At 37.0% G+C, this 26,725-nt stretch overlaps 2 protein-coding genes and 1 long non-coding RNA gene across 13 annotated transcripts in view; 2 read left to right on the forward strand and 1 right to left on the reverse strand.

The window, feature by feature from the left end:
* Nucleotides 1-8,126, forward strand: KLHL41 (kelch like family member 41). Its single transcript, XM_005018942.6, has 6 exons — nt 1-1,196; nt 3,077-3,234; nt 3,327-3,434; nt 4,855-5,040; nt 6,152-6,298; nt 7,113-8,126. Exons 1-6 carry the CDS (start codon nt 87-89, stop codon nt 7,222-7,224), a joined length of 1,821 nt encoding a protein of 606 aa, XP_005018999.2. The 5' UTR covers nt 1-86; the 3' UTR covers nt 7,225-8,126.
* FASTKD1 (FAST kinase domains 1) overlaps nt 7,623-26,725 on the reverse strand; it is a 22,596-nt gene continuing 3,493 nt past the window's right edge. For 5 of the 11 annotated variants that reach the window (XM_038182302.2, XM_038182299.2, XM_038182297.2 and 2 more), the window contains 15 exons: nt 26,516-26,615; nt 25,135-25,636; nt 24,699-24,767; nt 23,571-23,696; nt 21,986-22,384; nt 20,742-20,852; nt 19,448-19,579; nt 17,955-18,441; nt 16,334-16,448; nt 15,534-15,662; nt 14,659-14,790; nt 13,447-13,560; nt 13,013-13,154; nt 11,810-11,924; nt 10,657-10,784 (listed from right to left, as the gene is read on the reverse strand). In XM_038182302.2, the coding sequence (XP_038038230.1) occupies nt 10,695-10,784; nt 11,810-11,924; nt 13,013-13,154; nt 13,447-13,560; nt 14,659-14,790; nt 15,534-15,662; nt 16,334-16,448; nt 17,955-18,441; nt 19,448-19,579; nt 20,742-20,852; nt 21,986-22,384; nt 23,571-23,696; nt 24,699-24,767; nt 25,135-25,469 (2,496 nt within the window). In that variant the 5' untranslated portion in view covers nt 25,470-25,636; nt 26,516-26,615 and the 3' untranslated portion in view covers nt 10,657-10,694. Of the gene's footprint in view, nt 10,147-10,656; nt 10,785-11,809; nt 11,925-13,012; nt 13,155-13,446; nt 13,561-14,658; nt 14,791-15,533; nt 15,663-16,333; nt 16,449-17,954; nt 18,442-19,447; nt 19,580-20,741; nt 20,853-21,985; nt 22,385-23,570; nt 23,697-24,698; nt 24,768-25,134; nt 25,637-26,515; nt 26,616-26,725 lie in introns of those variants that run through there. The other 6 variants (XM_038182305.2, XM_038182304.2, XM_038182303.2 and 3 more) reach the window with 3 other exon arrangements.
* LOC119717492 (uncharacterized) lies at nt 11,287-13,019 on the forward strand. Its single transcript, XR_005267114.2, has 3 exons — nt 11,287-11,571; nt 12,518-12,668; nt 12,784-13,019. It is a non-coding gene; the product is annotated as an uncharacterized lncRNA (long non-coding RNA).

Below are 26,725 nucleotides of genomic sequence, written 5' to 3' on the forward strand. Positions count from 1 at the left end.
TGGTCTGCCTTTTTTACGGACAGACCTTTGGGCAGTCAACAGCTAAAGCTTTCTGCTCCCCCCCCCCTTTCACAAGCATTCACAAAATGGATTCCCAAAGGGAACTTACTGAAGAACTGAGACTTTACCAATCAACCCTTCTTCAAGATGGCCTCAAGGAACTCCTGGAAGAGAAAAAGTTTATAGATTGCTCCCTAAAAGCTGGTGACAGAAGCCTGCCCTGCCACAGATTGATTCTATCAGCATGTAGCCCTTATTTTCGTGAGTATTTCTTATCTGAGCAAAATGAAGAGAAAAAGAAGGAGGTAGTTCTGGATAATGTTGACCCCAACATCCTGGATATGATTGTCAAATACCTTTATTCAGCAAGTATTGATCTTAATGATTCTAACGTGCAAGATATTTTTGCTTTAGCCAGTCGTTTTCAGATCCCTTCTGTATTCACCGTGTGTGTCTCCTATCTTCAAAAGAGGCTTGCTGTTGGTAATTGTCTGGCCATCCTTCGATTAGGTGTTCTGCTTGATTGCCCAAGACTTGCATTTTCTGCCCGTGATTTTGTCTCAGATCACTTTGTGCAGATCTGCAAAGAAGACGAATTCCTGCAGCTTGCGCCACATGAACTTATCTCAGTTATTTCACCTGACAGCTTAAATGTAGAAAAGGAAGAACTGGTATTTGAAGCGGTAATGAAATGGGTCCGAAAAGACAAGGAAAACAGAGTAAAGAACCTGGGAGAAGTTTTTGACTGTATACGTTTTCGTCTTATGCCAGAAAAATATTTCAAAGAACATGTTGAAAAGGATGATATAATTAAAAGCAACTCAGATCTTCAGAAAAAAGTAAAGATTATTAAGGATGCTTTTGCTGGAAAACTGCCTGACTCTAGCAAAAATAAAGACAAGTCAAACAAAGGGGAAGTAAATGGTGATGTAGGAGATGAAGATTTACTTCCTGGCTATCTAAATGACCTTCCCAGGCATGGTATGTTTGTCAAAGACCTAATTCTTCTGGTTAATGACACTGCCGCAGTAGCTTATGATCCTCTAGAAAATGAATGCTACCTAGCAGCCCTGGCGGAACAGATTCCCAGAAATCATTCCAGTATAGTCACCAAACAAAATCAGGTCTACGTTGTTGGAGGACTGTATGTAGAAGAGGAGAACAAGGATCAGCCTTTCCAATCGTATTTCTTCCAGGTATAAGCTTTATAATTATTGGTGCAGTAACAGGTGCTTGTAAGAGTCACTGAAAAGTACTTGGAGTCTATGCAAGTGAATTGTCTAGTCTCTGGTCAGTGGAGAAAAATTCCTATAGAAAGCTTTTCCTGTCTCATAAAGGTAAGTGAAACCAAGGGACCTGCATCTTCTCTTTCAAGTAAGTGAAACCAAGGGACCTGCATCTTCTCTTTCAAGATTAAGTCCATGGTGAGACCTCAGAAAAGATTAACTAGCACATTATATCCAGGCACTAGCTTTCATTAAAGTCCTGTTTTTTTTTCTGTACAGGTGCATACACTTCAGACTAAAAATATTATTGTTGAATGTCTTCTGTGAATTTAAGTTCCATGAATGTTGATTACTCAGCTTCTTTAGATACAATTTCTTTTTTTTGTATCTGAAATATTTTTATGACCGTAATAATGTCTGTATTTTAAATGTCACTTTTTTCACTAAAATTCCAAATTTGTTACATTTATGTTTGAAAACATAAATTTGAGGGCATTCCAAAATATGTTATTTATAGGTAGAAGGTTGTTCTCACAAACTGTTGGTGCCAGTAGACTAAATACAAAGTTCCAACTATGAATCCATTTTTTTTTCTTGACTTTGTAAATCTGTATAAATTGTAAGTCCCATGACGTATTTCAGAAAAGTAGCAGAATTACCATTTGGCACGCTTACATCATAAACTAAGTCTGTTGTGTTTTTAGCTATCTGTCTACATGTTCTTTGATATTTAAATGATCTTCTAATGAATCATGCAGTATGCTGCTGGCCACAGCTTGTCTTTAGGCACACCGCCCTAAGAGAGTGAATGTAGGTCCTTTGCCAATATGAAGTAAATAGAGGGATAGGTAGTGATAGAACTTTAAAGCCTTCAGGTATCTAAAAATGCAAATATTAAGTGTTTATAGCACTAAGGCTCACTGTGATTTCACACACAGTGAAAGAGCTGGTTTCAGGAATCTCTTATACCTGTGAGAGGGAAGTCAGTTTGCTAGAGAGGACAGTGTTCATGTCCCTTTGTAGGTATAAAACATTACTCAGTGAAGTGCAGAACTTGATACAGATACATTCTTCCAATAGAAATACCACGATGTCAATAATGTACATGTGTGTAATTTAGAACTGAATAACCAGTCTTAGGCTACTAGAAAGGGGCCCCTGAAAAACTAAACCTCAACATTGACACTAGAAATTGCTGAAATTTTAAAATCCTACTTCATATGTCTAAAACTATTTCCCCGAATCCTTCTTTCTCACTTGTCATCTTTAAAACTGCTTGCTGCTGTTACTATGTATAGTTAAAATTCTTTTCTGCATTACCCATGAGGCTAAAATATCCCTCTAAAATATCAATGTGAACCATACCAACATTCACTTACTATTGTCCCTTTCTCTACCAGTGATGCACCTGTTACTCTGTTACTATAACCTATTGACATTTTGTTTGGTAGCTAGCAGCCAAAGACAAAACCAGGCTGCCAATAGCTCAAAAATGCATGACCAGTTTAGTGCCTATCAACAGTACAGATATCATCTTCGAGACTGATACAATGAACAGACTGTGACCCGTGATGCGTACATTTTGTCCTCTGAACGCTACCCAGATCTAGCTACAGGGGCAATCCATGGCCATGATTTACATATTACCATTGCAATAAAATGTCTTGTCCGACAGGAGTGGTCTGACAAATCTGGGAGATGCAGTTTACCATGCAGACCTCGACTGTGGAACACACTTCTGGAAAAAGAATTATCTGATCTATGATTAGATTTATTCTGTGGAACAGCTGTTGTTGCATGAATTTCTACTACTTGCCTTTTCTAAATCTTCTGTTGTGATGCTCTTTCAGCTGGACAGCATTGCTGGTGAGTGGGTTGCCCTTCCTCCACTGCCATCAGCCAGGTGTCTCTTTGGGCTGGGAGAGTCAGACAACAAGATCTACGTAATTGCAGGCAAAGACCTTCGCACTGAGGAGTCACTGGATTCAGTCCTGTGCTATGATCCTGTGTATGTTTACAATTTAATTATGCCCACTGAGGACATGTCAATAGCCCATCGTTAGTTTAAAGAGCCTAACAGTGATATTCTTCTTGTTTCAGGGCAATAAAATGGGGTGAGATCAAAAAACTACCTATCAAAGTTTATGGCCATGCTACTATCTCAAACAATGGATTGATATATTGTCTTGGTGGAAAAACTGATGATAAGTAAGTCTTTTCGTAATTATTTAGAACATTGTTTGGTTCTTTATAGATTCTGTGTCCTCACTCAGAAAGCAGGGTATCCCTTTCTTGCATCTCTGGGTTAAGGTTGCTTACAATTTGGCAGAAGGCAACACGTTATAGTATACAGAGTATATTTTTCATTATAAGGTAAAATTATGTTTACCTTGTAGTCCCTAACAGTTGTTTTAATCACTTTACTTATTTCCAAGGCAAATTCTGAATTGAACGCACACACAGTCATCACAGTTAGTTGTGAGAATATTCTTTAGAAGTATTATTTCTTACCAGACAGAAATGCTTAGGTACCATGGAACTACTTTGTCAGATCTTCAATTTTTTTCACTTGTAAGGCCTGTTATACCTTACTGGGTATAACGTTAAGAAAAATCAAAGTTTTTGCTGCTATTGAGTGTGTGGTGGTAATTTTCCAAGCAAGCGAGTGCTTTACTAAAGCATAGTGACAAGAAGTTGCAGTGGTTATAAAGCTGCAGTACAGATGAAGTTACTGGTTCATTTGCTTTCATTAGAATGAGCTCAGCTGGGCTAAGAGTCCATGTAAAACAATAAAATTTTGAGAAATGATATGAGGCATACCTAGCATAAACTAAAATAAGCTAATGTGTAAAGCAGTGTCCATGTGTTGGCTTTTGGTATGCCTTGAACTTCAACTTGGTGTTGTTCTGGAGCGAAAGTGACTTTTCCAAGCCCAAGTCTTCATGTACAGTATGAAAATCTAGGGTCTAAGCAAATCTGCCTACATTCTCTTTGAATCATTGGAAAGATGGAAAGACCTCTCTTGGTGTTTGATGGAGTTATTTTTCAATGCATTTTTTCTTCTGGAAGAGAGCAATAGTTAGTGTTTGGTCATCTTAGCTCCTCCCACTATGAGTCTTGTTAATTTATACAGATTCAAACTGTCTGTTGCACAGCCACTGCTCCCTTTTTCTTCATGTGTTTCAGTATTAAAGCTGTAAAACAACTGAATATATTTCATAAAGGTGCATAGATCCACATACATGCATACTTGTTTATCTTGAACTACCAAATAAACCTATTCTGATCTTCTCCATTATTAAATTCAGTTAATTCCTGTTGACCCTAACCTTTGGTGTACATTCCGTAAGAGTCCACCTGAGCAGAACGCCCTCAGAAAGGATATTGACTTTGTCCTGTAAGGTACAGTGAAATTACTGCCCTATGGAAGCAGCATTTAACATTTAGTTTAGTTCTGTGGATGATTAGTGCTTTACAGACTTGTAAAAATTCCATCACTAAATCAGAGAGAAGATCTTATGAAAGAGATATTACATACAAACCCACAAAACCCACCTCAACTAGGTCTCACTTGGAACAAAACAGAAGTTCATTAGAAACGATTTCAGTTTTTCTTTTTTCTCTGCAGGAAATGTACTAATAGAGTATTTGTATACAATCCAAAGAAAGGAGACTGGAGAGACCTGGCTCCAATGAAAGTGGCTCGCTCAATGTTTGGAACAGCTATCCATAAAGGCAAGATTTTCATTGCGGGTGGTGTCACTGAAGAAGGCCTGACTGAATCTGTTGAAGCTTTTGATCTGACCACAAATAAGTAAGTGCAAGCTATTTTTAAGATCAAACTATTTTTAAGCAAATATTCTATCGCCTTGGCTTTTAAGATCTTGAGATAGCCACAAAAATATCTGGTGCTGATATTATTCTAACATCAGCACAGCTTTTCTATGATAGCTTAAACTTTTAAGTGGTCCTCAATGTACCTTTATTTTAAAGTACTTCAATCATACGTAAACCCATTTGGCTGTGCTGCCTTCAGTATTAAGGTAGAATTGCAGCCATCACCCTCACAACAGAAACTTTAACTTAAACATATACAATCCTAAAGAGACCTACTTATAGAATTTAACAATATAAAAAATGAATTATGCAAGAAGAAATTCTACAGTTTTGGACTCTACACATTCTATTCAAAGCAAATGAAAGTTAAGGTCATTTTGTCACCATTATGTTTGGCACATTCTTTCTCTTCCATTGTTCAGACACGCAACCTATGGTCAGAAAACATCTGCAGGTTCTTGTCTCAGTTTACTCTGTTTCGTTACTGTCAAGTCATGTGAGTGTAAGAAGAAAAGTAGCCTATTGGTTTTGATGTTGACATTGACAGGCAATGAGATATCTCTATGTTTTATACATTCATAGGTGTGACTTGGCAGAATATTTGAAATTAAGCCAATGAGCTCTACTTTTTTTAATTATTATTTTTTATTCTCAAATTATTATGTCTGTGCCACTTGAAATGAAAACTTACGTTGGAAACAATAGGGAAAAAATGAGGCATCAGAGGAGACAGACATATTTGTATAAAGCATATTAGTGATGATGAGACCAGGAGACCTGTAAGACTTGGTCTCTAGAAGGAGATGTCATCAGTGTAATTCTGTGGCATTAAGATTTGTATTTCTGCATGAAGTTCCTGTGTGGATGGAGAAACAAACTCAGTACTGATTCATTTTTTTCTTTTAGTAAACCATTTCACTAAAGTGGAATGGTTTCACTAAGAGGTCCCTTCCAACCCCTACAGTTCTGTGATTCTGTGAAAGTGGTCCACAGCCGCTGCATTTACATTGCCGAGAAATGTATTTTAAGTACATTCAGTTTAGAATATTTGACATGTATTTGACGTAGGTTTTTCTTTTCATTTCCAGGTGGGAGGTTCTGCCTGAATTTCCCCAAGAGAGAAGTTCCATCAGTTTAGTCACCTTAAGTGGATCTTTGTATGCTATTGGAGGCTTTGCAATGATTCAGCTCGAATCTAAAGAATTTGCACCTAGCGAAGTCACTGACATATGGAAGTAAGTTTAATGTTGATCATACTTTCCTGGTGGATAGCCCTATTAGCAGTTAGGTTTGTAGACACCGAAGGATAAAATTAATATTATATTTAACTCTAGAAGTGAATCATATCACAGGTTGTGAAGCACTTATGAACAGTCTGAGTCATGACATTTAGATTCTTTTTTACCATATAGCAAGGATATATGGAAAAAAAGAAATTCTGTTGGCAGGTTTGGCCTGTTAAGTGTGCTCTACAAACATTCTCTGTTTTGTGACATTCTTATGCAGGAAGCATGTATACACAGAGAGGTTCATATATATGTATTATTAGTCAAATAAGTAACTGTTCTGAGAAATCAGAAATCTGTATCTCCTAGATTTATTTACCTAAATCATGGTAGCAGTGATGAAACATTGTGCCTCTACTGTGGCTTCAGTTGCTGAGGTGGATACAAGAGTTTTAACTGGCAGAAAGAGAGGAAGGATTACCACAAAAAAAAAAGAAAAACAAAAACTAAAAAACTTTATATGTAAGAATTTAAAGAAATTCAGCTGGAGTATTTAAGATGAGGAGGCTTTCATAGGAGTAATGAAATATGACACAGGGAAGCAGTGAGCTTCAGGGACCAGGAAAAGGACAACTAACATGCACAAGAACATACTTCTCTTCTAAGAGGACAAAAGCACTTCTCTGTAGCACTGTTCAGCACAAAGCTGCTACAAGCCTTTGCAATGTATGGACTATCCTTTTTTCACTCATATAAAAAAATAAATAAATGTCAAACTCAAATTTTAAGAAGCTATGTTCTGACCTTATTTTGTTAAATGCAGGTATGATGATGAAAAGAAGGAATGGATTGGCATACTCAAAGAGATTCGATATGCTACTGGAGCTTCCTGCCTGGCTACACGCTTAAATCTCTTCAAGCTATCAAAACTGTAAACAAAATGATGGAAAATGGGATATGGCGAGGGAGTTTAGATAGGCTCTTCTGGTTTTGTTGCATGAAAATATCCCCAAATTGTTCAGAGTTTTGTAGCAGCATACTAGTTATTCTCCTAACTGTTAAACAGTTAATCTGTCTATCCAAGTCTTAAGATATAGACTAGCTAATCAACAAGAGGTGAATATTTGTTAACCTTTAAAATCCTGAAGAATTAAAATTGATTAGAATAAATGAAGATTTCTCAGAGAACTCTGTTTTTCCACTTAGTGGAAAATAAAACTAGTTGCTTATCCTTACACTCAGTCCAGGATAGTGATGACTTAGTCCCCAAACAATGCTCAAGAATGAATTAACTGTTAAATTAAGAATAAAATTAGCTACATTGTACTAACTGGCTGTTTGCACAGCCTGATTTCTCTCTTTAGCAGTATATGTAAATCCTGCATTCTTCAGCCATATTTTGAGAATATTTTCATTAGAGCCTTCTAAAAATAATTAATTTACCCTGAAATTAAAACACATATTGAAAAAAAAAGTGTATTATGTGGCTCAAGAAATACCGACCTCAGCCAACGCTGTACTAGTAGCCAGCCGTGAGGAAAGAGAGAAAAGTTTACAAGGTTAATAGCTTTGCAGTTTCACGTATTATATTTTGGCTTCTGGTAACAGGGATTTTCCACTTTTTTATGCTTTTGTATTTATTTCTAAAGCAAGTATTTTATGGAAGGTTTCCTCAGAGATCTGAGGCCATTAACAAGCATTCATGAAAAGTCCCAGAACAACTGATCATCTGCAAGCACTTATGACATGGAGGACTTTTCCACCTAATAAAGAATTGATGTATTTTGATGTTTAAGCATTTAACTAGTAACAATTAAACTTTAAGACTCTAAAAATATCAGTGGTGCCTCTTTTAATAATCAGCTCATCATTGCTATCATATTGACTGGATACAGGTTATAGCCTTTGCCTTGATCAGAGCACTCAGTTTTGCTGAAGTAGAACATGCCTGCCATTTTTAGAAAATCTCTTCAAAAGATATCTCCATTGAGTAAAGCGGGTATCATAACACTCAAGCAATGTAATTTCAACTGACGGAGGAGGAAAACTGGAAATGAGGCCCACTACACCTGACTGAATGGTAATTGTAACTATTGCCTTCCTAGGAGAGGGGCAAACACATGGGAAAGGCACAGCCATCACAGCTCATTTCAGCATGTTACAGTGCATGGGTACATAATCTGTGGGACATCTTTTCTGTTTTTCCTTTAAGTCCTCAGCTTTTCAGCGGCTCTTAAAATCTTCTCCTCGACTCCAGTTAAATCACTAGTTTAGAGCAGCCTATCTGATCTAAAACTCGCAGATTTATTTTAGAAAGACAATGACTGCAAAGGATCAAAAGCAGCACATTTTATCAAAATACTTGTTTTATATTTTACTTCTCCTAAATGCACTTTCTGAATCCACTGATTGCAAGTTTCAATCATCTCCCCATTGTGAATAGTACTAACTTTATCTATACATAACTCAAACATACCTGAAATGCAGGGTCCAGCCCAAGCACATGACTATCCATGACTGATCACTCCAGCTACAGCCACTGCTACCTTTTTACACTGCATAGTTGCTACTTGAAGACCACCTGTATGGAAGCAGGGTATAAGACAGCCCTCTGACTTGAAGCCCACCTTCTGATATCCTAACATATATTGATGATTATTTTCTCAATTTTACACAAAATAGAATATACAGATAGTCTGTATGCTGTGCCTTTAATGACATTTCCTTAAAGCACTTTTACAGAACAGACCCTTGGAGCCTTTTTCAGTTCGATCAGAAGCACCATCACCAACCACAAGCAGACAATTTACTAGTATTTTCAGTCATCCCACACATGAGGACTGCCTCAGGTGGAGAACACCTTGCAACTTAGATCAATTCTGTCCCTTTTTCCTGGCTTTTCATCAGCACATTGATTTGGATTGAGTCAATAAAAATATACTCCTCTCCTGTTACTGAGGTTTAAAAAAAAGTGACTGCCAGGTGCACAATGGTCAATTCAGAAATGTAGTTGCTTACCTCTGCCAGCCTTCAAACAATGTGGTAAAAAGAATGCTTGTACAAAAAATGCAAGAAAACATACAAATGTTGTGTGTGTCTGTGAAAGAGGCAGGGCACAACTTGCTGTCCTTGTGAGGTAGCAGGAAGTGTAGTCACAACAGCTGCTTCTGAAAATGGGCCCATTTGCCATAGTGTAACCAGTCTACAGTTTATTACTTTACAATGAACACTCTCCTGGCTATTCTACTTTTTTCCTTCTGTGTTTCAGTATCTTATGCCACCTGACAAAACCCAGGCTCAGTGTGATCACAGGAAGCCTGATAACTGGCAGATGGTTTTGAAACACCAGAAATAAAAGAGTGTTTTTCACCACCAATAACCAAGGTAGTATTTATGACTCTCTAAAGACTTTTCTTGGTCTTGATTCTTGGTTTCATTTTCAGCCTAATTTTGCTCTTTTATGCATTGCATTATTTCCAGAATATATTTAGACAGTTTAATTTTATCATTAGTGAGGGCTAGTCCAATGAACAAGGCCATAAAAATTTTCATGAATTATCCAGTCACTAATAAGTACCTATGTCTGGAAAAAAAGCATTATTTCCTCCTGATCTTGTGTAAATATCTCAGTTATCCCTTTCAAGTTACACTGAACTGTGGTGCAGATGTTTCCAGAGTCTAGGTGGCTGCCAGATCTCTAGAACTACTTTACCTTTCAGGTATGTGAAGGTGTTCCAGAAGGCTTAAGCCGTTACTTCTTGTGCGCACACCACATCACAGGGTAGAAAAAGCAAGCAGCTGGGAGGTTCCTCACCACACAACACCCTCCCCTGACAGTCACCCATGTTCTCTCTGTTCTAGAAGATGAAAACAGAATGGCTGTAATTGCAGTCCTATTGCTGTAATAGCAGTCCTATTCTTAGTAAATCTGCATTTCAGTTTCTTGATTTCACAGTACAGAGAATCTCTGTTTGATCTCTATTGCTCATCCTGTCACAAGCTGGAGGACAGACATAGTTTCCACTATGTCTGCTGCCTCCTCTCTTACAGTCACAATACTTCCAGCTTTTTCTTTGGACAGTTTCATATCTGACCAATCTCTGTGCTATTTATTTAGGAGGCAATAATGAATTTTTATGGCAAAACTGTCACAGACCCATGTACTTGATACAGCTTCCACCAAGGGGAGATTTTAAGCATCCTTATCATATCTTTGTGGCACATTGTGACCTGCCTTTTATACTCTAACAAATTTCGGATTCAGTCTCATTACACCCAATACCCAATGGGAAGCCTTGGTCCAGCTACCTCACAGTTTTTGGAAAGTAAGTATTCCAATGTTATGAGAAGTTTAATAGAACATAAAGTGTTTGTATAAAAAATACTTTTTATTATGTCTTCGACATCACTGTGTTTCATATAGACACCTTCTCAGATACTCTAGCTGTTCACCTTTTGTAGACAAAACCATAGAATTCCATTCAAAGTGAGGAATCTGTAGAACAAAGTCACAAAAACTTAGTGTTAATGTTGCCTGATACAAACCACATACACATATCTTACAGCAAAGATAAGGCTCTCTGATACCTGTTGTTCTCCACCTTAACATATTTTATCATCTGTGTCCTAAGAGCTAGGTTTATTCTAGATACTGAAAAAAAAAAAATCTTCTTTATGCAAGTAGAGTCAGTTTGCTTTCAAAAAGCAGCAACAGTTGCAGAGATGTGAAGCAGGTACCCATACAATACAGGCTATGACTACTCCATTACACCATCTCCCACTTTCCATATTTTGAAACCCAAACTGAGAGAAAAATCCCAGGTCATCATAGTTAACAACGTTAATGCATCAAACTGGGTGGTATGTCAGCAGGCTAACATTTACTGTCAGGCAATAGGAAAAAGGATGTTTGTCATGTTGACAGAAAGAAGAAAACCTTAAGCTTACACGAGGGTTCTAATTAAAGTTAGAGTAGGTAACACACTAATTATATATACTGGAGAATCTGCATTCATGAACCTCCACTACCTAAATGTATCTATGCTTATGAGTGAGAATTAACTCTGGTCACTAGTCTTTGTAGTCACAGTACTACCACTCCACCAGACAGCCAGCATCCATGACCCACATGTGAGTTGCCATAACTGATTCTGTGTGGGTCTACGAGTGTATGTTCAACTTTTTCTCATGCAAAAATCTTTGGTGTATTGAACTGAAATTTCCGTTTTAACTTTTTTTCTTTATTCAGGCTACGTTGAGATTGCTAGTTTGCCTGCAGTAAGGTAAGGCTAAGACTTTTTAACTTCATCCTTGCTTCAGGTGCTTTCAGAGAACGTGCAAGTTCTATAAAGTCTATAAACAGCTCAAAATTTCACCCCTAAATTAAAGAATGGTTCTCACCCAGTAGGTGTTTTTAACTATTAGAGGAAAACTACCTTTAAATCTGCTGTAAGGAAAATGTATCAATCTGCACTACAGGTACAATTCAATAGAAGACACAGAATATTATTGACTGCTCACCTGAATGACCCGGTACCCCAGCATTTCCAGGTGTCGTTTTTTCACTGCAGCTTCTCCTTTCAGGTGATGTGAACCTTTGATAAAAGCTTTTGAATCAAGAAGTTCCAAAGCAATTCTGCAAACAACAAAATTGTGGATTTACTTTCAGGTTCCACCTGAATACCAAGACGTGGTATTTCTAGCTCAGTTGATATTTGCAGTAAGACCATTACTAGATAGACCTAGCAATTCACAGAAAAAGAAAATTAAACAACTTCCTGAAACTAGACAAAACATTTTCCTTACATTTATCTAGCCATACTGGAACTTCACATCACTTTGAAAAAGTATTTCTTTCTTGCATCTGTTTTGTTCAAATGGCAAAACCAGCACCCAACATGTTCAAGGCTTACATTCAAAGAGGCGGGAGGAGATCAGTATTCTAATCTCATAAAATACAAAGGTCAAGAACATACCCGAGTAATCAAAAATCTAAAATGTCAAAAATCTACCCAAGTGTATGTCAAAATCTACCCTATCAAAATGTCAAAATCTACCCTACTGGGTTTGGCTGAGACGGAATTAATATTCTTCATAACATCCTCTATGTTGCCATATTTTTGACTAGTGATCAAAACAGTGTTGATAAATCTACGCCCATTTTTTTGCTGTTGCTAAACAGTCCTTGCACAGCATCAAGGCCTTCTGTTTCTCACTCTGCCCCCACAGGGTGTAGGCTGGGGTTGGCAAGAGACTGGGAGGGGGCCCACCTGGGACAGCTGACTTCAACTGGCCAAAGTGATATTCCACACCACATAACTTCATGCCCACAATAAGATGAGGAGTTTTTCCAAAGTAGTGAAAGCTTGATCTGCTGGTGGTGAGTGACTGCATTTGCAACGCTTGATTTCTGTTTCTTTTTTTTTCCCCTTCAGTTCTTAATCTATATTTATATTGACTGAATATACATATTTTTTCTCACTTTCATCCTCCAGATTCTGTTCCCCATCCCACCCGAGGGGCAATGAGCGAGCAAGTGGGTAGAAGCTTACCTGCTGGCTGGGGCCAACCCACCACACCTAGGAAGGGTAAAGCTTTGGGAAAAGGAACAGAAAAATAAACAGCCCAAGGATTCCACCAACTATTTAGGACAAAACCATCAGAAACCTGGACTAAACTTGACCTAAGTTGGGAAGAACTCATATAATAATTCCAGGCACTAACCTCTGAGCCCCTGGTGGCAGAGCCTTTCTCTCTTCAACCTTGATGTCACATCTCCAGTGTATTCCCTCCAAAGCACCCAGAAGTATATTCTGAGCCATATAGGAAAGAGGCTTTTTATTTTTATCCAGAATGCACTCAAAATCTGTAAGAAAACACAACTGTTTAGGAGTCTGAAAAAAGAAACATAATTTGATCAGTATAGTGTTTACATTCAGAAAAACTAAGTGACAATCATAGTTCACAGTATCCAACATTTGTATCTGTATTACATAACATTTTTAAAAAGTGTGTTTTGTACTAACTGCCAAAACAGCAGTTTCTTCTTTGCAGTATCTTGTGGCCTTAGAATCCCCAGCCCCAGGGGCTTCCTAACTTTGGTGATAATAGTGGTATTAGCAGTCTCCATAGCAATCCTTAAAGGAGTAAATTCTCACCTATTTCATAGTAGTATGGTGTGAGAACAGACACTCTTGTATAATGGCTCCCTCCTAAGATCTCTGCCAGCATTTTGTGAATGTGCTGTCGCAGTGGATTTATTCGGCTCCTACCTGTAATGACAAAATAAAGAATTCACATATCAAAATGCACAACAACCAACATTTTGAAATAGAATTTTGTGACACTGCATTTTTAACAGTCAGCCCACTGAATTGAAGAAGTTTTTACACTGTTCCCTGGTGTTATTCCATCATAACTCAGAGATCATATCATCACATTTTGGAAGGAAAGTGACAGGTGCCTACTAATGTACTAGGTGCACAAATTGCAAATCCAGACTTTCCATCCTGAGTTTTCCCACTCACATTCGACAAACACTCTGGCTTCTGGTTTGAGCGGTTCTCAGGTTTCGCTTTTACTTGTTTTTAATCTTGCTTAGACCACTAAATAAGCATTTAGAGCTTATTATAGACTATATATATACTCTATATATTATAGAGTTAGACCATTAAATAAACATTTACTGATTTTGCATCTCTTATGGGGATACCCCACTATCTGTCACTGCTCTACCTATTTCAGATTGTTTAATGCCTTGCTCCATTAAATATCTTCAGTCTCATAGGTAACGCAGACAAGTTTGCAAAGTAGATCTCTCCTTAAGAATTAATAGAGGAGATACTGGATTTACATTGTCTAGACTTTCCGAAATGGTCACTGCTCTTGAAGATCTCAGCTCCTACATCTGTGAAGCTGAACACTTAACACCTCTCAGCCTTGATGGACCTCGATTCTTCTGAGGAAGATGACAGCAGTGAGTTTAAAAAGAAGTAGCAAAAATGCTCACACTAAGAGATCTAAGTCAAATGTTCATCCTCCTAAGTGAAGTAGGGATCAGTGACGCATTCTGAAAAAACAGCATCTCCTCTAGTAGACAATCCTGATGATCCTGTTCCTGCTTCATTCCCTATGTCATATATACCAACTCTGTGTATATAAATTGTATTTCTTAGGTATAAATATCCCCTCTTAAGTACATTAATATGCTCACACTTTTCAAGAACACACCCTCAGTGGATAATGGGAGTGTGCCTTTCTGAGCTTCTATTGTGTGCTATTGTCAGCAGGAAAGTTTTAGAACAAGTGCCTAGCAGACGGTTGAAAACAGATTATTACAAGGGCAGTTTTTCCCCTCCTAAATTTCTTACCTGTATAAAAGATGTGGTGGCAATAGTGCTCATGAAACCAAGGGATGTGAAACTCCGGGCATTCCAGACAGACTGCTCTGTTCAGTTTCATAAGGCGTGAGCGGACCCTCTGCTTTAAGGTATCAGACAGGACTAAATTAAAGTTAAAAAAAAGCTGTGAACTGAAGAGTGAAAAACCCATTACATTTTACTAGCTGGCTACCTCTGAATTATTTACTAAATAAATATCCATGCACTATAGTATTTATAATATTCATGCCACAAAATTTTAAAAGCTTCTCAAAAATCCTTTAAAGAAAAACAAAAAGTAAATGTTGTTTGATATTAAGAAGAATAGCATAATAGAAAGTAGCAATTTAAACTCTCTCATCATTTAACTTTTAGTTAGGTGGTGGATGACAAAATGTCAGTAGTGCATCTATAGCAAACAAGGACAGGAAACAGACAAAAAAACACTCAGTCTCTTACTAAGGGAGAAGAAACCAATGCAACTCATTTCTTACAGGTAAGAATTCCACATTATTTCTTGACCTTTGGACTATGGCTCTTTCTTGCAATAATACTACATTCAGGTAATTTTATTCCCAATGAAATTGAATATGCTGATTGCAATAAATTGACTATAAAATTTGTTTGGATTAACCCTCATCTGGCAGCAGCATCTGTAATATATATCAGTATTTTAAAACAAAGCACAGATTTTTGTTCATTCCTTCCCTTCTAGCCTTCAAATACTGACTAGATTACACAGAGGATTTTCTCCAGAACACGAAATGATTTAAAGAATAAGTCTACTTCTGAAGTCATATATATGTCCACAATTTCATTTTATGTCAAACACTACATAACCAAATTCATCAGAGTTAGATATTTACCTTCAAGTTGAGCATCCAATTTGCTTAGGAAAGAAACATTAAATATTGTCTTTATCAGAGCTGGAGGAAAATAACCAGCCACTGCCAAAACATAACCAAGCAGCACCAAGTGGTGAGTTTCAAAACAACCTTTAAAAGCCAAACGGAAATCCATGTTAACACAACATACCATAGAAAGGACTTGCAATGTTCTCCTGCATCTCAACTCATCCAAGTTTCTGTCTTAACATATTAAATGAACACATATCCAGATGAAGGGGTACCTCTGCTAACTGCACCAAAGTGTAAGGTAACACTTGCCATTTCTTTGCAGGAGGAAACAACTCCGTCTTAAAAAGGCAACTCCACAACATTTCAGTAGCTAACAATTTTTTGCACTTCCATTAGGCTATATCATCAAACAAAAAAGAAAAAAATTGAGTGGCCATACATTTTCCCCTACAACTTAGTCATCTCTTTGTGACGAACTATAAACATGTCCTGTCCTCATCTAATGTTTCCTTGGGGAGTGCCAAAACAATTAATTCCAATACCTGCCTAGTACATTAATCAGACTTTTCATTTGTTTTACACTATGCTCATGGTACTTCGCTATTCCCTTATTAACAGCATTTTTTTAAAGGATGAAATGAAGCTAGAAAAACCCATAAAACATACATTCAATCTTGCAGAATATTAGTAGTAACATACAGGCACATTTTTTCCCCTGGCTTAAAAAAATGCCATCTTAATCCCACTCTTGCCCAGTATAAATAAAATGTCTATGTGTTACTCAGCATATGTTTTTCTAATGCACTTACTCAAGTTAGAAGTAAGATGTTGGATACAACTCTCAAAGAACTCTTCATTGCCAGGTGGATCATAGTTCAGAACAGAGAAAAGGCAGAGAATAAAATACATTTCAAAGGGATGGATCTGGGGAAGAGAGAAAAAAGACATTGTAAATTAAGCCAGTGTAAAATATTCTAATATTGCTTTATAATAAAAAAGGTTTCATAATTCGTTCAGAACGGGGAGACTAAGACTTTTTTTGGGGGGGGGGGTCCTTAGCTTTTACTGGAGAAAAATGAATAAAATAATAAAATGTGCATGTCATTAAAATTGCAACTATGGCTAAAAATCAAAATCTATTTTATGTAGATAATCCAACTGTTACTATATGCTTAGACTTTAACCTCTTAAAAAGGTTTCCCATCCAACGCTCTTAAAGAGAGTATGCTCTCACAAGAAAAAATTGAAAATTTTCAAAAAATTGAAAAAAGACAGCAGGAAAACATAGTAATTTTGACCAAAAAGACAGGGTACTGAGGAGATCCACACAAGAAGGGGTAATGAAAAAACATACACCATCCGATGTGGCTATACTGTAAGAAGATAAAAGAAATATTTAATTATAATGTACACCTGAATGCAAAGATGAGCCCCAAAGAGAGTTACACTGAAGAAAACTCTTAAGCTGTGGCTCGTTCTCTGAAACACATCAGTTCAATGCTCAGGAGAAATCCCTAGCACTGTGCTGTTCTAGTCCACCACCTCCATCCTTCAAGAAGGATGTAGAAATAGAAAAGGTACTGGGAGTGTATGTTTCCATGTACAGCCACACTACATTGTTTATAACACACAGCTGTGGAGAAGCTGAATGCTTCTCTTAATATAATGTACTGAAACTTTCAGATTTCATGTTTAAGGAACGGAAGGAAATGCTTTTAAACAATCATGATTAACTTAAAAAAAAAATCACTATCAGTGTGCCATTTTGTAAAGGCTTAAAAAATAAGTAGATTCAAATCCAGAAAAAAGAAAGTGTAGGACAGATCCATTAACAGCTATTAGAGAGGATTATTCATAGGCCATCTTTAGCCTACAAAATCTCGGCATTTGTGGAAGACTGTTCCAGGGAGAGGATCTCAAAACCTTTTTTTGTCCTTGCTACCAAACTGTTTTCACATTTGTCAAAGCCTGGATCCTAAGCTAGAATGACCTCTGGCCCAATGCAAAAATACTGTTAAAAAGCTGCAAGTATCATGGAAAATAAGAGACAGCCACAGCAATCTAAGTATCTACTTAGAAAACAGTAGCCAAGTCCAAATCTGTATTTGAAATCTGTATTAATGGAATGAAATTACAAAATGCTTCATATAAAACTCCTGCAAGTGAGCTAAAAAGATTACTTGAGTACACTACCTAAGAACATTCCTTTTATTTTTATTTTTATGTTTACTCAAAATCCTCACTCACTTCAAATGGTAGATTCAAGAGAAAAACAAAACAAAACAAAACACAACCTTCAGGTAAAACCTGAAAACTTCAGGTAAAACCAGCCAATGGATTTTTAGGGCTTTAAACCTGTTCCATTTACTACTAATCTGTCCTTTCTTACTGAGTAACTTACACAGTAGATGGAAAGAAAAACGGTAATACCTTGTCTGTATTTTCAACAGTCACAGATGCTATTCTGTCAAGTAATGAAGGACAGCGGTGGTTTGTCTTTATGAGAAAAAAAGACAACTGTAATACATTTGCCCATGTTACTTGGTCTATCAAGTGCTGACACGTGGCCACAGTTTGCTCCCTGATGACCTCCTGAAACCACTCTCCATTCACATGTGTGAGTTCTTCCAACAGAAGATTTAAATTCCCAGCTTTGCGAAGCCTCTGAAATCCACAGTCATTTATTTTCTGCAGAAGCTTTACACATAGCTCTGAAGTGTTTTGCCAGTGCAACTGGTCATAGTGATTCCATTTGATAAGAGCTGTAGCAATATAATTCAAATGCTGGAGATTGCACTGAGGTAGAATTGCTGTTGCTTTGTTTACAATGATTTCTTCTACTTGAGAGGAAGGAAGCATGGCCAGAACACGAATTATTGCAGCAGTATCAGCAGGTATGACACTAGATTTTAAAAAACTGGAAGAGATGCAAAAGAAAAATAGGCCATCAGTACTGACATAGGGCAAACGTTAAAATAAATCAGTAAATTACATGCATGAAAATTCTATTCAAAAAGTCAAGAGCAGCACATTGTTTCAAGCATAAGTACAAAATGAATGACATTGTAGAAGTTCACATAGAGAATGACTACCAGCTTTTTTCATTCCAAGATTAGCTTCTTTCTTCTGATTTATTCAAAATTGAAAAAAAGAAGGTGACAGGGGGCATCTAAGCCAGTGAGGCTTCACGTGTTACTGAGAACACAAAAGTCCTTAATAAGGATAGAAGATCTGCCCTTGTTAGCCGAGTCTGTGGGTTTCTAGGGCCTGGGTAATTTCTGTGACTGCCAAATTAACTTCTTAGCAGGTGTCCTGGGGAGCACCAAGTTCTGAGATGCCTGAGGAACAAAGGTATCATCCACAAAAAAACACGTTCAGCCAGGGCACTTCGTTCCTAGAGGCTGAGAAGTGAAAGTGATGGTGGCAGATCTCTTTTCCCACAATTCCAGAATTTCCCATTCTATGTGGCAACTTTTAACCACGAGAACTAGGAAGTTCTTCAATCAATAGAAGACTACTTCTGCTTCATGATTTCACTTGTTCCCACCAGGACACCCTTACTATATACTTTTCATTACTTGTTCCTTCAAGTATCAGAGAAGACAGTAATGCATAGCCTTCCTGTAAAGTACCAGTAAAAATTTCCTGTTCAATGTCTTTATTTTGCAGTGGCCAATGGAGGGAAGAGAAAATCTATTTTAAAAAGATATCAAATTTACTAGCAGATACTGCTAGGTCTACAGTTGAGACAATATCAATTTTCTGTCCTTTCATGTACGTGTTCACAGAATCAAATTGTTTTGAGTTTGTTACTTCTTCATATTTCATGAAAACAATTTAACATTTTAGCTTGTTATTTAAAATATTTAGACAACCGTGTAATACTTCAACAGGCCATTACTTTTTCAGGAATACATACTTACCCAAATAGCAATGTTTTTAGTTTGGCTAACAGCTCCTGATCGTGGCAACGCAACAACATCAAATACTGCGTTAACTTTATCAACTGTAATACATGATAGCTATCCAAGTGTTTGTGCAGAACAGAAACCATTCTGAATACAAACAGAAAAAGATGGCATGGTATTATATTAATGCAAAAGATACTGCAAAACACAACATGCCACATGAAAAAGGGGTGTCCCACATTGCACAGTACCTAAGTGGAGGGTTGTATACACCTGTACTCCTCTCCACCTCAGTTTTGATGGTGCTCCACTTAGATACAACAGCTTCTCTCCAGCTTTGGGCTTTAGTTATTTAATCTACTATCACAGCGAAACAGCTACTCCTCTCTAATTACTTCTGATACTGAATTTACAACCAGTTAAATTTAGATCATTGGAACGAGCAAATCAAGAATGGGAAAAACCAGAACACCACTGCCAGGTTCAGCACAACTATACTCATTTAAACTGTAACTGTAGTGTCGCTACATCTGTGTTGGTCTAAAACTGCCAGAGAAGTCTAGATTTGTATAGTGTGGTAATGACTTCTATTAAGACCTTTTTTAGACAGTGAGATTCAAGGAGAAAAAGCATGAATTCACCTGGTCTTCCCATCAATACCAGAGTTACATTTGTCTATTTTCTTACAAGGATCTATTTGGTTCATACAACTACATTCCATCTGGGGTGCTCATAACCTACTTTTAACTCTGTTCCATATCACATATCTGATGATAGTCTCATATACCTAAAACCTCAATTGCTTGCACCCTAACTGTATCAAAGATAGTACCTCTCCTATAAACGAGGTTCAATTTACAATTGCAGAAAATCTAGGTTTGGTTCTTAACAATACAACTTAGTTCAAATTAGAGCACAATAACTTTTGAAGAAACAACTCGCATCAGTAACGTGTCCCTAAGATAGGACGCGTTCTCTACAACTTCATGTATGCTCATTTCTCTCATAAAATTACAGTAATTGTTAGAGAATAAGTTTATTCAGAAAAGATATAGTAAAGAAGATAAAAGTTGTATTATATTATCTCAATAAGATTCAAATGCCCTTCTATGAAATTCCTGAACTGTCTCAACTACTTCTGGGTCAAGGTGTGATATTCTGAAGTCTGTAACAGCTAAGTATATAGAGTATGCATTTGTATGTAAGTGACACACTCTCCACTCCCAGTGGGATATTACATAGTTTTTCATACTACATGGAAATAATTTGCCTATAGAAGAAAACCACTTAATAGTATAAAAAAAATTACTTTTTGAGTAGATGAGAATTTCTACATTTCATTTTCTGCATTGTCTTTAGTATTCCCAACACCTGATGACTGCTAAATCCTTCTGCCACGTGCGCTGCAGTCACTAGCAACCTGAAGAGGAAAAGAAAATATTTATTTTCCTAAGCAAAATTTTTGAAAAGATGAAGCAAAGATTGTAGCAATGTTCTTTGTCTGGCAGGAAAAAGAACCAACATATTACTTTAGGAAATACAGGAAAACCAAGGGCCTTTATCTTGTGAACCCTTCTTCTGAACAGTATGGCAAAGATCTATGGCACAGATAGAGATGCAAACGTACTACATCAGGTCAGCGAGTCCAACACTTCTGAAAGTAGTACAAAAATAAGAAAGATACTCTAAGGCACTAAACAATTCACCATCAATCAGCAAACTACAGATAACAGAATCAAACATGAGTTGTTCTGAGACAAGTAAGACTAATAACTTTCTGCTTCACTTTGACCTTCAATAAGAAGTACAGAAAGATCTAGGAAAAGGTTTTGGCCACCTGTGGCAAAACCAGTACAGGCTTTCATAACTGATTGTACAGTATATCCAGAGCTCTGAATAGAAGTAAGTGCTCATGAAGAAAAGCCAGATAATATGACTAATCATAATTAACATAGCAAATTCTGCCTAAAACCGAAGACTTTGAGAGATACATGACTACCACCACCCCCAAAGAAGATTTTGTGGTGCAAGACAAACAGGCAGAGCAAGATCTGTCACACAACACTATGCTCTAATTGCTAAATTAATGCTGGAGGGTTCCCTGCTGCCATCCCTTCATATAGAATAGGATGTACAGCAAACTGAGATAGGACAAGACTCAGACTGTTTCAGCTACTGCACATCTTAAAAGGAAAAAGCAACACATGCTAATGCATGTATTTCTCAGGGGAAAGTCAGTAAGTTTGTTACCACCATCCGCCATGAAAGGAAATGATTCAGTTTAAGAGACAGAGCTGCAAGACGGCCTTGAATAACAGTATTCCCACTCCCCTTTGTTTATTAGATCCAGCTTTTGATGCAATTGAGGCAAGACAAACTGCTATGACAGTGTTTCCAAAATGAAATAATTCATCGCTATAAAGTTACAACTAGAAAACCTAATGCTCAGCTCATGGATAGACTCAGAAATTCCCTGAGACACTAAATCATTTTCAATTTGTGTGTAAGATTACGTGTAAGTCATAAATAAGACAAAATTGTTAATAAACTTACCTTTCTCTCACCTTGGATCCGGCCATAGGCCCAAGAATAAAAAATAATTTTGAAAAGGTTTCAGGATCATGATAATCATCTATCGATTCAGACAGCAGCCGTTTAGCAACTAAGCGGAATTCAGCACTGTCAAAACCCAGCTGCTCATACAGTCCGAAAATAATACTAATATTGTGTAAATCAAGCTGGGAGGCACTTTTAAGGAAAATCTTATTACATTTTTCTAGCAATGGATAGTATGTCAGTTTAACATTTTGAAGAAATTGTGTTATTCTTTTGGCGTAATTGAAGTAGACTTCATCCTCTTCTCCTAAGAGCTGTTCAGCCTTCTTTAGTAATCGATCTCGAAAACTCTGTGAGATAACATCAGATATGCTGATCATCAAAACTGACAAAATCCTAAAAAGATTCAAAAGATTTTATGCTTACAGATTGAACATGGTAAGTAACACGTTTCAGACTTCTTAAATAAACTAGCCAAAGAAAGGAATGTTAGTTAGAATGTTGCTGACTTCTGTGTCATGGAGAATTTTAAATCTAATGTACAAAAAATAGCTAAACAAAAATCACTTGTCTAAATAATTTCAAAATTCTGCTTCCAGTGAATTACTGAAATGACTGTGATTTTCCAACCACCTCCGACAAAATTGTTTATGATAAAAATGTTTGCCTAATGCACACCCCTGACTTGCCCAATTCAAATATGCAAAAAGATCTTTGATGTTCAGTGAAAACTAAAGAAACCCAATCAATCCTCAAGAGACAGACTGGGGAAACTAGTCACTACCCTTCCTAAAGAAAAAATCCCTTCCTAAGGGGATAACTAAAACCAAAGGTGAATCAATCCTTTAAAGAAATGCTATCTCATTCAGTTAGATTCATAAACTGGCTGCCCATATCTGTAAAAAAAATAATAATAATAAAAAAAGAAGTAAAGAAGTTGAGACTGGTGGTGGTGCTGTACAAAGAAATAAAAAAAGAGCAGCCTAGAGCGGACTTTACTAAGATGACCCAGACAGAACAGAGACAAGAAAAAGAAGCTCAGACTCTTTTGACAAGAGAGACAGGTTTTAAGTCATTTTAATATTAAGGTAATCCGATAAATACCTTAGTGAGAGAATTGATTCATTTAACTTGTCAAAAAAACAGTCTAAAAATGACACTGCTTTAAGATTCCATATTACTACTCACAATAATAAACTATACTAATGTCATAAGAAAGAAACTATTCATCTCATGGTAGACAGACAACTTCTAGTGAATCACTAGCCTCTAAATTCTCTGAAAACTCCATGTAAAATTTAGAATTTGGTTAAAGAAATACCTGCTGTTTTTCCACTGTAAGTGGAACATCAGTTTTAATTCAGCACTTACATTGGTAATAGAGAAACTCTTCACAAAGTAATTGGGAAAATAGAGTCACCTGAGCAAACCTGTCCATGAAAAGCCCAAATTGGGAAGAAAACAAACAAACAAACAAACAAAAAAACTTCAGTTAAGAAAAACGGAAAGTGTTTAACAAAGGAACCCCAGCAGTTGTGACATACTGCTTCTCATGCTACTCAATTTCACTCTTGACACTTACCTTATGTCCTCTATAGAATCCAGTTTCATGTCCACAATATGAGCTATTTTGCCAATTACGGGACTAAACTGTCTGCGCTGCTTGTATAAACACAGTGCAAATTTCGATAGAGCTGGTAAACTAAGCCTGTTAAGACATCAAAGAAAGAAAATATTATTTGCCTTTTGTTTCTAGTGAATAGCAAGGCAAAAAACTAATTCAGCAACTGTATAAAGGTTAAACTCAAATTACAAAACAAGGAAATGATATTTACACATTTCCTATTTGGTCACCTACAGTGATACCTTGAACTTTGTCAAAATACCTCTGTACTTTATACGAAAACATACTGTGCACACACAGCTCTCCAAAAAATGGAAGTTCTTCAGTTTAATCAGATCAGTGTAAGAGATCTATGAGGATTACATCCTGAAGCAATAAATTCTGAAATAGCTAAAATGGATGTAAATTATTACCTAAATGTCATTTTGTGTTCATGCTACACTGAATTTATTTGTCAAGATGCCCCAGGTGTTAAGCTGGGAAAGGCAATTCTGTGATGTTGGTGCCCAGACTGACATTAGCTCCTGCCATTAAGCTGAGGTGAAAAAATTAAAATTACAATACTAAAAAATTAAAATTACAATACTAAAAATTAGTATTACAATACTAAAAAAAAAATCACAATGGGAAAATACTGGTGTTTTAAAATAATAATTAAAAAAATATTACTAGTATTAAGATGAGCTGGTAGTCATCATTACTAGTATTAAGATGAGCTCGTAGCTGGTTTCAAACTACCATTTCAAGGTTGGACAGCAAGCATGAAGTTATCATTGTAAACATCAAAACTTGCAATTTGCTTCAGACATAAATCACAGGCAATATATTTCAAAATCCATGTTAGACATCCATTGTTGCAGTATCTCAATCTCTTCAGCATCCAAGTACCAAACTCCATCAACTAAAAGCCTTAACATTATATAAAAATAATTTCCAAAACCTTCAAAAGGCAACAGACACTTAAAATACTCACATAATGTTTGAAACATCTTGTAAATACTCTTTGAGAACTCTGAATAGCATTGTGTGAGGCAAACCATGCCTACACCTTACACCCTTCACAAAGCACAAAATTACAGTACTTGCCTTTCTAATCTTTTCCATGCTTCTGTAACAAGCACTCCTGCTAGAGAATCATGGTCTTCAACATTGAGCCTTCAGAACAAAGACATAACAGTTTGAAAGTTTGCTTCAGAAATTGAAAGGAAATCACGCAAGAGACATATCTTCACATTATGTATCACATCTTAAGTTTCTACCACTCCCTCCAAACGTATCTAAAAACACATTATAAGCATTTGTGCATTAATCATAACCCCATTTACTGGGAGTGCAAAACATATCAATCCTGCTTGGAGCTGGCAAATTGAGGCACAGAAAGTTGTCACACAGTAAGAGTACAGAAGCTCAGGCAGAACAGTGTCCCCATTTCCTCATAGCTGGAATTTGGACTCACAGCGACACTCTTTTTATTACCAGATACAGAATGTATAGACGTGGAATTCAACATAATGCTGCCTACCTCTGAATACTGTACAGGGTGTCCACTATCACCTCATTTTCCATGTGTTCTACCTTGTTTTCTGCTAAAATGCAAAGAGCAAGAAACTGGGAGTGATTTCTTACGTAGTCACTAGTCCTTAAGAGAAGAGGCTTCTTCTTTTGCAATTGCCACAGCACATTCAGTGCAATTCCCACGTGTTTTTCAGAAAGCCTGGCCTTGTTCCTTCCAACAAGACTGAACACTTCATCTTCATGGGTGCAGTTATTTATCTGGCTCAAAAGCAGATCACTACTCAGAGTTCGAGCTTGGTAACGTCTCAGTGCAAACAAGTAAGCTTTCCTCAAACAAAGCATTTTGCTAAGTCCACCAGCTATCTTTAAAGTGTCCAGAAAGGTTCTTTCATTTTTCACAGTAAAACATGTTCTTACAAAGAACAAACTTGGGCATTTGGAAGACAGGCGATTATTTTCCTTTCATCCAGTAGGGCCACTGTATTAAGAATAATTCATTTCTGAGGTACCTGGAGTAAGATAGAATTAAAGCAGTCACGTACAGTTATAATTACTAAAAATCAATGTCTCTGCCTTTTAATGTTCTAAGTTAACATAAGCTTAAGAAAAACATACATCCTGAATTCTTCTCAGAGAACCTCCTAACAACGTACACCAAAACACTCAAAAGCGCTAAGAAAACCTGTCTGCGTGGTAAGTTTTCAGATTTAGAAACCTACCTCTAAAATGCATGTGCTGTCATGCTAGTATTGAGAAGGCAAAGATGGGCTCTATAACGTGCCGGCAGCATGTTCCCAAACTGGGGTCTGGGAACTGAAAGGAAACAACTGTTGGCAGTAAAAGGAAGTGACCCAGCAAAAGCTCCTGAGCTGGCATCGCTGGCTGACTCCAGACCTATACCGCTGCCCAGCCCACACTAACAGCAACTGTTCCCTGCCTATGAGTCTCTCCCAGCGTTTTCTTTTCACTCTGCTCTCTCTAGTCCCTGTTTTGTAAACATTGAAGACTTTGCTATTTGACTTCTAGTCACAAAGGTTCACCACATCTGTAACACAGAACGATGATCAGTCCCATCAGCTAAAATCACTGTACAAAATAAAAACAAGCTAATTCCCCAAATTATAGTGGAAACTACAGTTTTATCTAAAAAAAAAAAAGACAAATAGTGATTTGTTTTCTTAATATATCCCCCAATTTATGTAGTGCCAACAATTACATATTCTACAAGCTACAGAATTGGTTCTGAGCTGCAGAACATAGACCAGATGTGGTAAATACTGTGGTACACCAAAAAGACCCATTAAATTCCCTTAAATCAGAGACCATGGAAAAGTCCAGAAGTCTTGCTTAGGGGATATAACCACTACCAACAAAAATTATCAACATACCTTATTCCCATCAACAAATATGAATGATCTTCAGCTGGAGGCATGATTCCATCAGTCTAACGTTATCAAGACCAGAGCAGCAACAGGTACTAGGTCTCTACTGAGAAAGAAAAAAAAACTTCTCATATGAGATTTTAAAATGTAGATTCAATAAGCTGAAATACAGATCGAAGATCTGTAAAGTGACCTCTTTTATAAGACCATTCAGCA

The sequence above is a fragment of the Anas platyrhynchos genome, chromosome 7 (genome assembly GCF_047663525.1).
Source record: "Anas platyrhynchos isolate ZD024472 breed Pekin duck chromosome 7, IASCAAS_PekinDuck_T2T, whole genome shotgun sequence".
In the NCBI taxonomy this organism is placed as follows: domain Eukaryota; kingdom Metazoa; phylum Chordata; class Aves; order Anseriformes; family Anatidae; genus Anas; species Anas platyrhynchos.